At 36.2% G+C, this 14,559-nt stretch overlaps 2 protein-coding genes across 3 annotated transcripts; both read right to left on the reverse strand.

Annotated features, from left to right (window-relative positions):
* Positions 1-2,769: 2,769 nt before the first annotated feature.
* Positions 2,770-5,172, reverse strand: LOC122147212 (paired box protein Pax-6-like). The gene is made up of 3 exons (XM_042768827.1): positions 5,038-5,172; positions 4,552-4,736; positions 2,770-3,828 (listed from the first exon to the last, which is right to left on the reverse strand). The coding sequence occupies exons 1-3, from the start codon at positions 5,057-5,059 to the stop codon at positions 3,064-3,066; spliced, it is 972 nt and encodes a 323-aa protein (XP_042624761.1). The 5' UTR covers positions 5,060-5,172; the 3' UTR covers positions 2,770-3,063.
* Positions 5,173-9,505: 4,333 nt separating this feature from the next.
* On the reverse strand, positions 9,506-12,348 carry LOC109065952 (elongation of very long chain fatty acids protein 6-like). Of its 2 annotated transcripts, none has more exons than XM_042768828.1 (5): positions 12,292-12,348; positions 12,087-12,202; positions 11,845-11,976; positions 10,379-10,530; positions 9,506-10,061 (listed from the first exon to the last, which is right to left on the reverse strand). In XM_042768828.1, exons 2-5 carry the CDS (start codon positions 12,179-12,181, stop codon positions 9,631-9,633), a joined length of 810 nt encoding a protein of 269 aa, XP_042624762.1. In that variant the 5' UTR covers positions 12,182-12,202; positions 12,292-12,348; the 3' UTR covers positions 9,506-9,630. The 2 variants fall into 2 exon arrangements, with proteins under 2 accessions (XP_042624762.1, XP_042624763.1); XM_042768829.1 differs by having other exon boundaries at positions 12,304-12,328.
* Between the last annotated feature and the right edge of the window lie 2,211 nt (positions 12,349-14,559).

Raw genomic sequence — 14,559 nt, forward strand, 5'->3', positions numbered from 1 at the left:
GGTGCCTTGCTTAAGGGTCTCACCTCAGTTGGAAGACAGTACTGGTCATTCACTCCCCCCACCTACAATCCCTGCCAGTACCTAGACTCAAGCCTGCAGCCTCTGGGTTACAAGTCAACTCTCTAGCCATTAGGCCACGACTGCCGCCTTAATACATGGAGTAACTGTACTTGGAAGCATATGAGACACATCCAATGCAGTCTCTCCAAGAGGAAAAGAAGAACTACAAGAACCACGTCCTCTTTCTTGTTTATTGTTTTGAAGTGTTGTTTGAATAGAAAAAAAAAACACAAACTTCCCCAAAATAACACATCCTGCCATAGGAAACCAAAGCACTGAATGCAAAATGCTTGTTGACCATGCTTTTGGCAAATACTTCTACTGTCCAAAAGCTCCACCTAGCCTCCAGTCAGTTGCACCATGACTTATTTTGTTCTGCAAGAGACAGGAATGTTTTTAAAGAAGGGAGTATAGACATGCAGACCTATGCGGAGAGAAAATGCTGTTGGCAGGTGCACAAGTGATGTAGATGGGGAAAAAAGTGTGGAGACATCTCCAACAGATAATGGAGATATATTTCAGTTACCACCAGGGAACGTAAAACCACATTAAATGCTCTTGTTCATCATACTCCTACAATCCAGATGTGAAACCATGGAGATCACTGTGCACCTTGTGACCTTAGATTCTTTGCTGTTGGTTTTTATAGTTCCAGAGTTTTCTTATTTGTATATTAATAATCCAAAATTACAATAAATATGTCTTGATCATGCAAGCCTTTCATTTGTGCTGTTTCCATCCTTCTTCAAATCAGTCGCCCCTGTTGGTTGATCAAAGAGCTGCAAGCAAAGGACTTCCTCAGTTTATGCAAACCACTTACAGTATCTTATCATAACAGTATCTCCACTTCCTGTTACATTACTCTTTCTAAAAGCACCCCAAACCTACAAATAAAAAGGTAAATAAAAAATTAACTATTCACAATGTAAAAGCAGCTGGTGCAGGTATTACACCAGAGCTATTGATAAGATATCAATATTTGTTAGTTTACTATGCATCTTTTGAACACTTTCTCTTATTACCACTTTCATCATACTGTAAGTACAATGTTTTATCAACTATGACTATAAAGAGCTGTGAAGAAACTGCCTGAAGAGACTAATATCTCACATTTTTTGTGGATGACAGGTCTATTTCACCCCTCATTAATCAGCCACACCCACTTTGATAGTTGAGACTGACTATCATTCTGCTGTAGTCTAAATCCCATCAAGTTTGATTGTTAATTTATGATTAGAAAAACCTCACAAACTTTTCATTTATCTTTGTTCTGTGTATGGTTACTTGAATCCATAGATCTTATATATATATATATACATATATATATATATATATATATATATATATATATATACACACACACACACACACACACACACACACACACAGATAGAAAGAGAGAGAGAGAGAGAGAGAGATTTCATAGATTATCCTCCTTCTGGATCTCTAATTTACATATTTTGCATGATAGTTCTTTTCTTTGCTTTCATGTGTATACAGTAAGGGTGTTAGAATAATTAGCACTGTATAAAAAAAAAAAAAAATATAATTTAAATTTAAAATAGGGCACAATGTATTGATTTATAATGCAGGAAATTTCCGTATTGATTTTTTACAAGTGTTTTTGAAATTTGCACATCAATACATTGTGCTTTATGGTAACAGAAGTGTCCATAAAATGAATGGATAATATCCTGACAGAAAATGACAGTGAAGACAGTAGGTGGAAGCACAGACCATTGATACAATTAAGAACTTTCTTTCTTTTTTATAAGAAATTTATTATTTTATTCTACAGGCACACATTAATTTGATCAAAAGTTATAGTAAAGACTTTTATGTTGCTACAAATGTTTCTATTTCAAATAAATCCTAAACTTTCTATTCATCAAAGAATGATTTTTAAAAATGCAACCGCTTCCAGAAAAATATTTAGCAGCACAATTGTTTTCAACATTGATAATAATATAAATGTTTCTTGAGCAGCAAATCAGCATATTAGAATGATTTCTGAAGGATCATATGACACTAAAGACTGGACTAATGATGCTGAAAATTCAGATTACAAAAATTCAATATTATAAAAATTCAATATTACATTTTAAGATTTTTTAAATAATAATAATAATATGTAAAAAATAATATTTAGTGTATTTTTGATCAAATCAATAAATAAAAAATCTTACCAATCCCAGTCTCTTGAATGGTAGTTTAAACATTTGATTCAGAACAGAAAAACAATTGTATCAAGCAGAAATATTTCATCTCATGGATGACAGAAACTTTGTGTTGTACAACATTACTCAGAATCTAGTTTGATGATTATCAGTGTTTTCCGGCATGGAGGTCATCCATTCAAGTTAAACACAGAAATAACCATAGCAACATATGTTGCACAAAGGGAAGTCATGGGGAAGTCATGGCCTAGTGGTTAGACAGTTTGACTCCTAACCATAAGGTTGTGGGGTGTGAGTCTCGGGCGGCAATACCACGACTGAGGTGCCCTTGAGCAAGGCACCGGTCAAATATTGTCCTATCCTAACAAGCCAGACATCAACTGAAAGCTTATTTATTTTGCTTTTTTGTGTTTTATAAATCATCCGCACTTGGATGGGTTAAATGCAGAGCACGAGTTCAGAATATGGGTCACCATACTTGGCTGTATGTCACGTCACGTCACTCACAAAATTCTGACATTTGAGAGAACATATAGAGAAAAACATTTTATTTAAATGCAAGTGCAGCAATTAAATGAAGTCAGAAAAGATGTCTGTAAACAATATGCACACATCCGCATGATTATACTTTTACAATGATCATTAAATAAATAACAAAAATGAAGATAAATAAGATCGAAGCTCATTAAATTAATCTGAAAACATCTGAAATCTCTCATGTTGTTACTTTCAGATCAGATAAATAATAATTTATTGTTTGGCCATGTCTTTAGTCAATACACATACACTGAATAAATATTCATAAATAGATTGCATACAGCAAAATTCAGCCATACACATGGTTGCCCTCAGAAGAGTGGCTATTTATTCCTTCACTCTGCCACCAGTCTCCTTGCAGCTCTCCCAGGATCTCCTGTAGGGACAAGGCTGGCAGCTCAGGCAGAGGCCCATGGTGAATCCCACTTTCCTGTTGGCCCTCCATCCTCTGAACTTCTGGCTTGTCTACACAAAAAGAGCTGGAAGCTGGAGGAGTGCCCTCCAAACCACCCTCCCAGCAGCCCACGTCTGGTGTAACAGGGGTCAGCGGCTGAAGGCTGTTGGGTTTTTCAGATGGAGAGTAAAAGAAGCCATGGATGGAGCTGGGATTATAGCCATAGGCATCAAGATGATAGGGACTCCACATGGAGCTCATAGGTGACCTCCTGTCATACCTTGCAGCCCAGTTAGGAGGCATCTGTTGCTCTGGGCTTAGTAGAGATGGGCTGCAGTGAGCGTTCATGGCTCTGGCATGATGATGGTGTCCGTATGAAGGGGTGCAGTAGCCAGAATCATCACAGACAGACATGGAAGATGGAGTGTCACATCCATAAAGTCCATCCCTTTCCATTTCTTCCTTAATATGATCAGCGTACGCAGGTGGTGGAGTGCATAAAGACCCAGTAACAGCACCAGACTCACTGTTGTTGCTGTTAGAAGACTGTAGCTGAACTGGCGAATTCTGCATTGCACTATATGGTGATTCGGATAGCCACAACGATTTCTTTCCACCCTTGCATTTCAGCGTGCGAGCTCTCCTATTCTGGAACCATACCTATTGTGAGCAGAGACACCAAGATAAAGAGAGTCAGACTCATAAGAATACAGTAGATTATACTCCACCATCTAGTCCATACAGATAAGAGCTTTCCTGTCAAAAGATTCAGGTTAATCATTGTGAGATGACATCCAGCAACAGTGGCATATAGTCAGGATGGTTATCTGGGACTGGTATGTCTATTGTTTGCAGGCTGTACAGTTTCTAAACTAAACAGCAGATAAACCCAAAGGCGCTTACAACATCTCAGATATTGACAGTGCTATCAGTGACAGCAAACAGTATGTTTTCACATAAGGCCTTATTAGCATATCATTTTACCTGTTTTTATGTGTATCTGCTGATTTTGTAAATGCATAAGAGATACCAACAAGGAGAAAGAGAGGTTGTTTCTTTATTTACATAGTTAATAAAATAAATTAAACAACAAACAAAAAAATACTGTTATTTTTCAAACCTGTATGAATTTATTTCATCTGTGGAACACAAAAGGAAAAATTAAAAGAATTCTCCTCTGCATAATGACACCACTGACTTTCATTATATGGATAAAAATATTTTTGAAAATATATTATTTTATGCTCCACAGAAAGCAAGTCATACAGGTTTGGAACTTCTTGAAGATGAGTAAATGATGACAGAATAAAAAAAAAAAAATTGGTGAAATATCCCTTTAAATTCTACTCAGCTGAGTGTGTTTTTATACGTAACGCAGCCCACCTGTATGCGAGACTCTGGCAGTCCTGTAGTTTGGGAGAGACTCTCTCTGAGGCTGATTCCTGGGTAAGGGTCTGTCTCAAATGTGGCACGGAGAAGCTCAACATGTTCCTTTGAGAAACTTGTTCTTTTCCTGCGACTTGCACTTCTTGATACAGTACTGCTTCCAGATATTTTAGCAGATGCATCTGAAAAGAGAAGATAAAAAATAAGTGTGAAGCTTAACATATTTTTGTTTATAATGTTCTCATAATTGTCATCTTTCAGTTTAGTGCAAACTAAACTGCACAAACTTAATATGCATTAGAAACACAACACCAATTCAATGAATGAATACTTCTCCACAATAATAATATATGCAGCAGAAAAACTGTAAAAGTGCCTGACGTTTGGTTTGAGATGGAGAAGCTTGGAAAACAACCTTTTTCTTATGAGATCTTGCATACTAAAACATATGCAACAAAATGTTCACCATTCAGTAATGCTTACCAGTACTATTGTCTCTCCACATGTTGTGTCTTCACTGAAGGAATCCTGGAGGCCAAAGGGGTTATAGGACTCTCAGGCTGCCAGTGAAGGTCTGTCGTGCTTGATGCTCCCTGGGGGATATGATTTCTGACCTCTCTGCAGCACCTTTTTATACCTGTGCCCTCTAGTCCCTATCCCATGACCCCCCTTTCACCCACACCTCCCCCATTTAGAAGTGCTTATATGTATGAAATGGGAATGACATGAGGGACACTCTTTGAAGGCCAGCACTATAGAACATTTAAAAGCTTTGAGAGAAACATTTGGTCTTCAACTTTATAATTATGATATTTCTATCATGTAAGTGATCAAAAATATCTGATAATGAAATTAAATGTTAATTTTTTTCGTTTCAAAACTATCTTTATATTTTATTTTATATTTTTATGTACTTAAGCTAAAAATAAACAGACTGTATGCTAATGCAGAAGGATTGTTTTGGCATGTTAATCAAACATATTGTATAGAATTACACTTATTGGAAAAGTGTGTAAATGGATGGTGTCTTTTCCTGTAATTCTCCTTTCAATCATTGTAGTCAATAAAACAATAGACTCGATAAAATATTAACTTATATTGAAATTAAAAATATGCTTAACCTAAGTTCAACCAAAAGGCTGTGAATGGATATCTCTTTGTGTCGTATGATCTCTTTTCAAAAGGAACATAAAAGAAACATGTTTGGAAGGCAAGTTAAACAAGGAGAGCGATTTGTAGAATGATTAATAGGACAGTTTGCATGTGTGAGTATTGTCACTCCCTCTCTCTGCTCCAGAGGATCCAGATGTCCAGGGGATAAACAGTCGTTTCAAAGTCAAGGTGGCTGCCAAGCTTGTCAATGCAGATGAGCTGTTTAGATGCGCTGCTGCATTAAGCCAGACTAAAGCAAACTGAACCCTACAACCCAACTGGACATTTCAACCCAATACGAAATATAATAGTGATGTTAAGTGATGTTTGAACTGCTTTTGATGAAGTCCAGGTTAATTTGATCTTTTTTTTGTATTCTTAGATTATTCAATAATGGATACTATATTAATTTTTTTATGTAAAAGATGCAGGAAAAATAGTTTGGCAAGAGTGCATTGAATTTATCAATGAAGTTTTCTGCAGTTGTTGTTTTTTTTCTCCTTTATCAGAAAACAAAACGTAGAGCATTGCATCCCCCCATTAATCAAACACACCCTCTTAGCTGATACTGCATTCTGCTGCAGTCTAAATCCAATCAACTTATGTTATTCTAAGATAAATGTGTGAATCTGAGAGTTTTCGTTTATTTGTTTTGTGTATAATTACCTGGCAACTTTTGTACACACTATATACAAAGGTTCTTAATTGGCATCTATGGTTCCATCTATGGTTCCAAAAAAATGTCTCTTTTAAGAACTTTTCACCAAAAGGTTTTTTGGGGAGCCCAAAATGTTTCTTCTATGGTATTGCTGCTAAAACACTTTTTTGGAACCTTTATTTTAATAAAAGTGTATGAGCAGATTTATAAAAGTACTTTTATTTTTTCCACCTGTGTCTTTATTTCCATATTTAAATTTTACCTTTTTGTCCTTATATAAACTCCATAGTCTTGCTGTTCTAAAGGTAGAACAGTAGGTGGTAGCATTGAGCTTTAATAGCATTACTGCTGTGGCACGATTTTTCTCTCATACACAGTTCTACAATCAGATGCATTCAAACATTACGGATGACATTTTTCACCGCAGTTTCTAGCAGATGATTTAAGGGAATAAAATAATTACTGACTTTTTACCTGTAAAGGTAAAAGGGTCTCTCGAAAAAAGAAACATTTTACCTCTGATGTAACTAAATAGACTAAATAACATCAAGTGAACATGTACAGTGAGTGCAGGTATGACAAGTTTTTGTAGTCCAAAACGTGGAAATGAGTTTTAGCACTTCCGGTTCCATCGTCTTGAAGTCATGGGCTTTTTACAGGGTTTTTGGCCAAATGACTGGTCTGTGGGTTAAAAACAAGCTCAATATATTTTCATGTTTTATTTATTTTGTGACATAAAAATACATCAGTGATCCCCCGTTTTATATAGTATTATAAGCTTTTATAATGGTGGTGACGTTGCAGTCATGCAACTGTGATGTAGGTCATTTATGTTTAGCTTTTTACTTCTGGTGATTGTATTTAGGCTTCAAAATAATAATAAAAGATGTGTTCATTTGTGTAAATTGTCATAATGAACAAAACGTGAAAGAATCATACTTTGGTTGGCAGAGCTTATTTTTTGAAATACAAAATCCAAGAAAAAAATCCTGGGGTTTCTGTCAGAGGAACCAGGGAATTGCTAACGTCCTGGGGTGCATTTCCCAAAAGCATTGTTAGCTAACTATTGTTAATTCCATTTAACTCTATTGGTAATGACGGAACTTGCGACTATAGTTGCTTCTGGCAAACGCACCCCTGCTTGGTCTCCAAAAATACACCATCACTGCAGCACTCTGTTCCCATATCATTAAGTGAGCAATGAGCATGCAAGTGGCAAAAGCAATAAACAATGCTGGCCATACATGTGTGTGGTGTGTTAGGGAAGAACCAGGCACTGAAGAGTTAATAGGTTCTCAATTTAACAGTATCTCCGCTGCTGTTCCCTCAAGAAAATCATTATGGCTCCAGCAGGGCGATAAGAAGTGTCACCTAAAATGGCAAGTTACTGACTGGCTAGTCATGAAAAATACGGCTGTTAAGTGCCTAACCACATTTTTGTCTGCTAATGGAAAAAAACTGGCCCAGAACATTTGCAGAGAGTATTTTTGTCACTATAGTTACTGAATATTAAAACTTCAGAGACTAAATAATGTGATAAAAAAATAACTTCTGAAGAGGCAGCATCATATCCAGCTGCTATATCTTTTCTACCGTCGGAGAAATAAACAAAAAAACAACTGAGATTGAAAGAAACATCAGCGTGCATCTAGGTTTACATTCCTCACAGAGCATGAAATATGTAAACTTCCTCATAACAACAAAAGTATGTCAATGCATAAAATATGCCAGCTTAGCTCAGAAAACCGGTCAGCTAACTCCATCGGTCTATGAAAAGACAAAACAAAAACTTGTAGAAACAGATTTATTTAATGACAAAAATATTTACACAATCGCAATTACTTAATATCAGATCAGGTAGGAAAGATAAATATTTACATTTGGCACCTTTATTACATTTTACTTTAAAATACAAAGTTAACTATGCCTTGTAATGTAGGTTAGTGCCACTACATTCAACTTTGTTGTTCCTAATTCAACTAAGTAATTATGTGGCCGTCATCTCCAACATATTTTAAGACAAAGTCATAAAATCTTTTAATGATCAAAATGTCCTTTAAATAGAAATACAAAGGTAGACAAAGTCTTTCACAGTCTTGAACAGGAACAGACAGGAGACCAGAGGACAGACCAAAAAAAAAAAAAAAAATACCTTGGACAGTAGCAGCAACATTTCAGATGATACTATGTTAAAGTGCATAATTCCACTGAATATTCTCAAAGGATTGTTCTCTACTATCACATAAAACAATATCTTTTAAAAAAACCATTTAGATGTAAACCTTATCACTGTAGTTTCAGTGGAAAAATAAATACCCCCACAACCATTAAATAATTGTCCCAAATGTGACTGAGATATACAAGATAAATATATAAAAAAAAAAAACTGTGCATTTTAATTAATGACTCAAGTAACAAACACCATTATAGGGACAGTTAACGGTTCTGTGAAGCACAAACGTGAAAGTCTAATATCAATCGTTCTGGTTTTACTGTAACTTCAGTGAATGAGAGCTGCAGTGAACTCATAACATAAACATGCACAGAATGAGAGCGAGAACATGGGTGTCGTCCTTTCAGAGAAATCCAGCCAAAAATGCCCAGTTTAAATGGCTGGGTACCTGTCCAACCAGTCAGCACAGATGATTCAGGTTTCTGTGACATCATGAGGTGGAAACACTGAACTAGTACGCAACACCTCACGCCCAGGAGAGCATGGATAGAATTTAGAAAGGGTGGCCAAATGAAATATGTGAAGTTGTACATTTACATTAGGAATCTTGCAAATCGCTCACTTGTTCTTTGACTGTGTGCACAGATTACAAGGATCTTGGCACATGCTTCAACATACACCACATGTTTCAGCTGGGTTCAGGACATGGTATCAAGTCTCCAAAGAGTAAACAAACATGGACTTTTGAAGATTAGAAACTGTGGCCTGTAAGACAGGGGGTTTGACACACAGGACCCACAGGATTTAAATCACCCTCCAGAAATGCCAAAACCATTTAAGTTCTCAACAGCACAAAAACACAACAGCAAAAGCAAGCTTTGCTCAGCTAATACAGACGAGAAAATAATGAACAGATAACAGCCCTGAAACATAGCTATTACTGTCTGGCTGTTGTTGTTTTTTTTTGTTTTGTTTTTTAAAAGCATACAAACATCTTCATTGTTTACCTTGCCTTAAATCATGAAATAAATATTAATTTTAACAAGGTAAACCTCAGAAATAAAATCTTGTATTCAAACCTCAGAGCTATGCATCACTCGTTTTTGATGCTTGTGGCTCGTTTTGAACCCTTCATGTAAGACTGATAAAAGAAAGAGGAGAAGAGGAGCAGATAGCTGAGATACATGAGTGAAGCCCACACTATGTTATCTATGTAAGAAGGGCAATCCCCATCCTGCATCCATTGGTACACTAGCGCACTTACTGCCAGCCCCATTGCCATCTGAGCAATCTGAGAGGAAGTGATGATGATGGCACAGGGTTTCGGCACACGCACTCCAGCAGCTCGAGCTGTGTAGTAGCTGTACATGAGCGCATGCACGGTGTAATTCATGGTCATGAACCAGCCACCACCAGCGACCTGGTCTTTGTAGGAATACCAGGAGTACACCAGCACGGTAATGTGATGATACCAGTGCAGGAAGATCAGCCGCTGCTTGCGCAAGACGATGAACATGGTGTCCCCTGATAAAGTGAGGACGTGTGTAAAACGGTTAGAATACATGTTCAAAATTATTTGGCAAAATTACAAAGACATGATAAACCTAAAAATGAAAATTGTGTCAACATTTAGCAACAAAATGGGTCAAAGTTTTTTTTGGTCCTTACAATAAAAGTCAGGTCCAGCATTGTTTTGAACTCCACTGACTTGCATTATAACATTCAAAATATCTTCCTTTTTGTTACACAAAAGAACGTCATACAGGTTTGGAACAACATGAGGGTGAGTAAATGACACAATGGTCATTTATCCCAAAATAAATGAATGAGAAAAGGCTCACCTAGCTCTGGGGCCTTGCTCAGCACAAAGGCACAAGCCCAGAACTTGCTTATTGGCCCATAGTAGAAGCTCTGATCACAAACAGACTGTTTAAAGCCACTGGTTCTGAGAACGTACAACATGAAGCACCCAGTTCTCACTGCTCCAATGATACTGAAAGACAAAAGGCATGATTTGTATATGAATAAGGTCTGTAATGGCTGTAAAACTTAATCAAATTCATGCTCAACAGTTCAGGCCTCTAATGAACTCTGGAGTTGGGAGAGAAAAAAAAAAAAAAAACGACTTGTATGTTGGGCACGTTAGACAAACACTGCTATGGTAGCTAGCAGTTTCTGTGTTACACAAATCAATATCAAAACATTAAGTGTTGAAAGTCCAGTTGCCATAGGAGATCTAAAGAGCATGTGATCAGAGGTCACTGCTGCCATCCAATCACAATATTCCATTGTTCTTTTAACTAGCATGCAAACAGTTACTTTGTGATTGCTGTCATCTCCGTACTCTTTTGAGATTAAAACACCTTCCCCCACCCAAATGAAACCAAAACCAACTTGAAACAATAGCCACCTGAGATTTAAAAACCACATGAAGTGGTAAATCTCACAAACATGTCATTGGCACGCTTAGGTTTCAAACATCATGTCTGCATTTAACAATAGATATTGTTTCCTGTTGGTACAACCCAAATTATGTAATCTAACACCAACAGCAAAGTAAAACTACAAGGTGGTGTGAAACCTCCATGACACTGCAAGACGCAAAGGAGCATCATAAGAATTAGCAAGTCATTTAGGTCAGTGGTTCCCAACCAACACTGCACATTTTGCATCTCTCCTTTGTCTGAAACACCCAGTTCAGGTCTTGGAGTCTCTACTAATGAGCTGATGATTTGAATCAGGTGTGTTTGATTAAGGGGACATGGAAAACATGCAGTGATGGGGGGCCTCCAGGAACATGGTTGGGAACCACTGATTTAGGTTTTCAATATGCCACTTCGATCATGAACTTGTTTTCAATTTTTAAGTATTGTAACTGTATGGAAAAATGGAAGTCTATCAGTCAGTCTCATTAAGAGAAAATTAAGTAGAGAAATACTGCTTTGGGCACAAAGTTTAATGTTTTTATATATATTTGATCTGATTTAACTTATTTTAAGTGACAAGAATGTTGTTTCTATTGTTTTAGGTAACTATTATAACCCTTATGTATAACCATATGTGGGGGAACAAATATGTATCCAGAAGTGGGCTAAATCTGATAAAACCTCCTTTGTGAGCATCTTCATGTGTAAAACGGTTTAAAAAGTTTTTTTAGCAACTGTAAAAATGATTTAGGTCATAGTATTTTTAACTATAAGTCTATACAATGTCCCCATTTAGGTTGTAAATGTTTGGGTTTACAAATAAAAGAACCTTAAGGGGGTGATTCTGATGCTCTATAAACTGAACATTAGATTTTACTTACCTAAAGATGGCCAAACTGAGGGACCACAGTATTAACACTCTACGCAGGTCAAGTCTTTGTCTTTCCTTCATGAAGTGCTGCCCACCAAATACCAGCACTACATACACAGCACCAAACAAAAAAGACTTTTTCCTAAAAGACAAAACATAACACCAGAAAATTTATTATACTGGACTTCCAAGCACTGGCAGCAAGTGTATTAATACAAAATAATGTCTAATTCAATCAAATACAGTTCTTACCAGTTGCCCTGCATCCACTCGATGGCGAACCTCTCATCAAAGTGACGCTCGAAATCATACTCAGCCAGAGACAGCTGAAATTCAGTCGCATTCATTTTTGAGTCTCCTACAAAAAACTTTGATATAAAAGTGAAGATAATTCAGTAATAAAAAAAAAGGTTGCTGTCCGCTCGGCACCAGTTAACTAGTCCACCTCAAAACACACCTGTGCACACACCTGTCGTATCTAAATCAGGGTGGAGTCCCGAGTTATAGTGAAGTTTAGGGAGTGACTCTCAGCCAAAGGCTAGTAGTTTTGTATTTCCTGATTGGAATACCAGTTTTTGCAATGCAGACAAAACTGCAGTCTTTATGTTAAAATGGAAGTTTGAATAGCTGTATACAAACAAAGAGCGAGGAAGAAGCTTGTAAACAAGAGCTGTGATAAAGACCAATTACAATTCAGTATGCAAATGATGATGATGCCGAATATTCTCACTTGTAGGGTTAACAACTTTAAAAATACATTTCTAATTCCTGATTTCTAATTCAGTTCATTTTATACCATAATTTTATGAAAATTATAAAATGTATAAAAACCAAAAAAAAAAAAAGTTTGTGTTATACCAAGATGCATATAAAATACCTAAAATAGCCTACAATTATCGTTTTTTAAATATTAATTTCACTTAATCCGAATGCTCTAATTATGTATGATATTTATATGTTATTTTAATGTGTAAGCCTAAAAATCTGAAGTTATCAAAAAAAAAACCTTGATCTGACAATGTTAAAATGGGCCTATTTTATGGATAGGCCTATGTTAATGTTTGAGTGAACTGAATTTAGATTATTATGTATAATTGGTGGGGGGTGGGGTCACTAATCAGTGAATCAACATGCAAAACAGACTAAATGAACGATATCATTATTTAATATTGTTCGCAAAACGTTTGTGTGAATTTCGCTTTTGGCCTTTGAATTGCTATGAGGCTACACTCAAATTCCTGCCTTTCCACTTCAAATTCAAATTGCACATATTCTAGTGAACTGAAATTATTTTCTTAAATTCCGAATTCTAACATGTAATACTATAACATAATAACATGGAGAGAATACGTACCATATATTTCTGTTTATATTTTCTCAAGTCACGCGAGGCGCTAGGCTGTGCTATACTGCTATACTGTTGTAGCCATAGACATATAAATAACTAGGACGCCTCATTGGCCGCTCGACCGCACGTCAAACGTCGCCGCCATATTGGAGCGGGCAACTCTCCGTTATCGGGACAGAGCGAAAACATACCTTATTCGTCGGGAGCTTGGGCATCTACAAACCATCGCACAATAATAAAAACAGATCTCGGGGGGTATTATCTTTCACAGGTAAGACTCAACAGTTGTTTCTGGATGTTTTTATCTTTCACAGGTATTTAAGGTGACAGCTTAATTAGCCACCAGTGTCAGACTGCCAGGATTAGTGAAGGAGCTAAAGCATCTCTCTTTAATTTCACTAGCGTTACTTATTTATCATCACTTGATAATAATGATTTCATAGCTTATCACAAAACTATTTAATTTCATATCTATATATATATATATATATATATATATATATATATATATATATAATTTTTTTTTTTCTTTTTTTTTTTTCTTTTTAGTCAATTGCAAACAGTACAAGGAAAGTCTTAAGGAAAGCTGAAGAAAGCTGTTCTCTGCATTTCCAAGAGACAAGGCTATACTTGCACAGCCTAATGTTATATTGGTACTAATAAAACCCAGAATACGCCCTGAATGAATGGCCAGACTGGCCCTGGTCATATTCAGACCACTCTCTCTCTCTCTCCCGGAACAGACTTCCGGGAGCATTTTTTATTTATTTATTTTTTTTATCTTTGTAAGGCTAATTTTTATAACAATATAATTACCTTATTAAATGTTTCTGCCTTTTTTTTCCAAATATTTAGAGGTGGATGTTGCACACTGGTGGAGGACGAGGAGATTCCCGCTTCTATGTAAAGTGCTTTGAGTGCCCAGAAAAGCACTATATAAATGTAAGGAATTATTATTATTATTATTTAAAATAACCAGTTTCATCAGTCAATCACAATACTATAGACTGCATTTAAAATGATTAACACAGGCTGTTTAATGCTGATCATGTACTTTTTGTGTATTTAAACAAAAACTGCATAATGTTAATAGCCTAGAAATGAAAACCCAGGAACTCATAGTGAGTCAAGCTGCAATATCATGACAAAATCATTGTTTATTATTGCCCTTGATGTTGTAATAATGATTATTAATTTCTGGTCTGTGTTAAATATAACTATACTTTGATATTTTGTTGTACAGCGTAAACTGCACACACTCACACCCCCAAACATTCATGTATTAACATATATGGAAAAATAAACAACTGTTTCAAATTTGTGTTTTCTGCATGGGTGTGTGTAATTTGCATTGTAGAACAAAATGTCAAGCATGGT

Source organism: Cyprinus carpio, chromosome A13 (assembly GCF_018340385.1).
Source record: "Cyprinus carpio isolate SPL01 chromosome A13, ASM1834038v1, whole genome shotgun sequence".
NCBI lineage: Eukaryota > Metazoa > Chordata > Actinopteri > Cypriniformes > Cyprinidae > Cyprinus > Cyprinus carpio.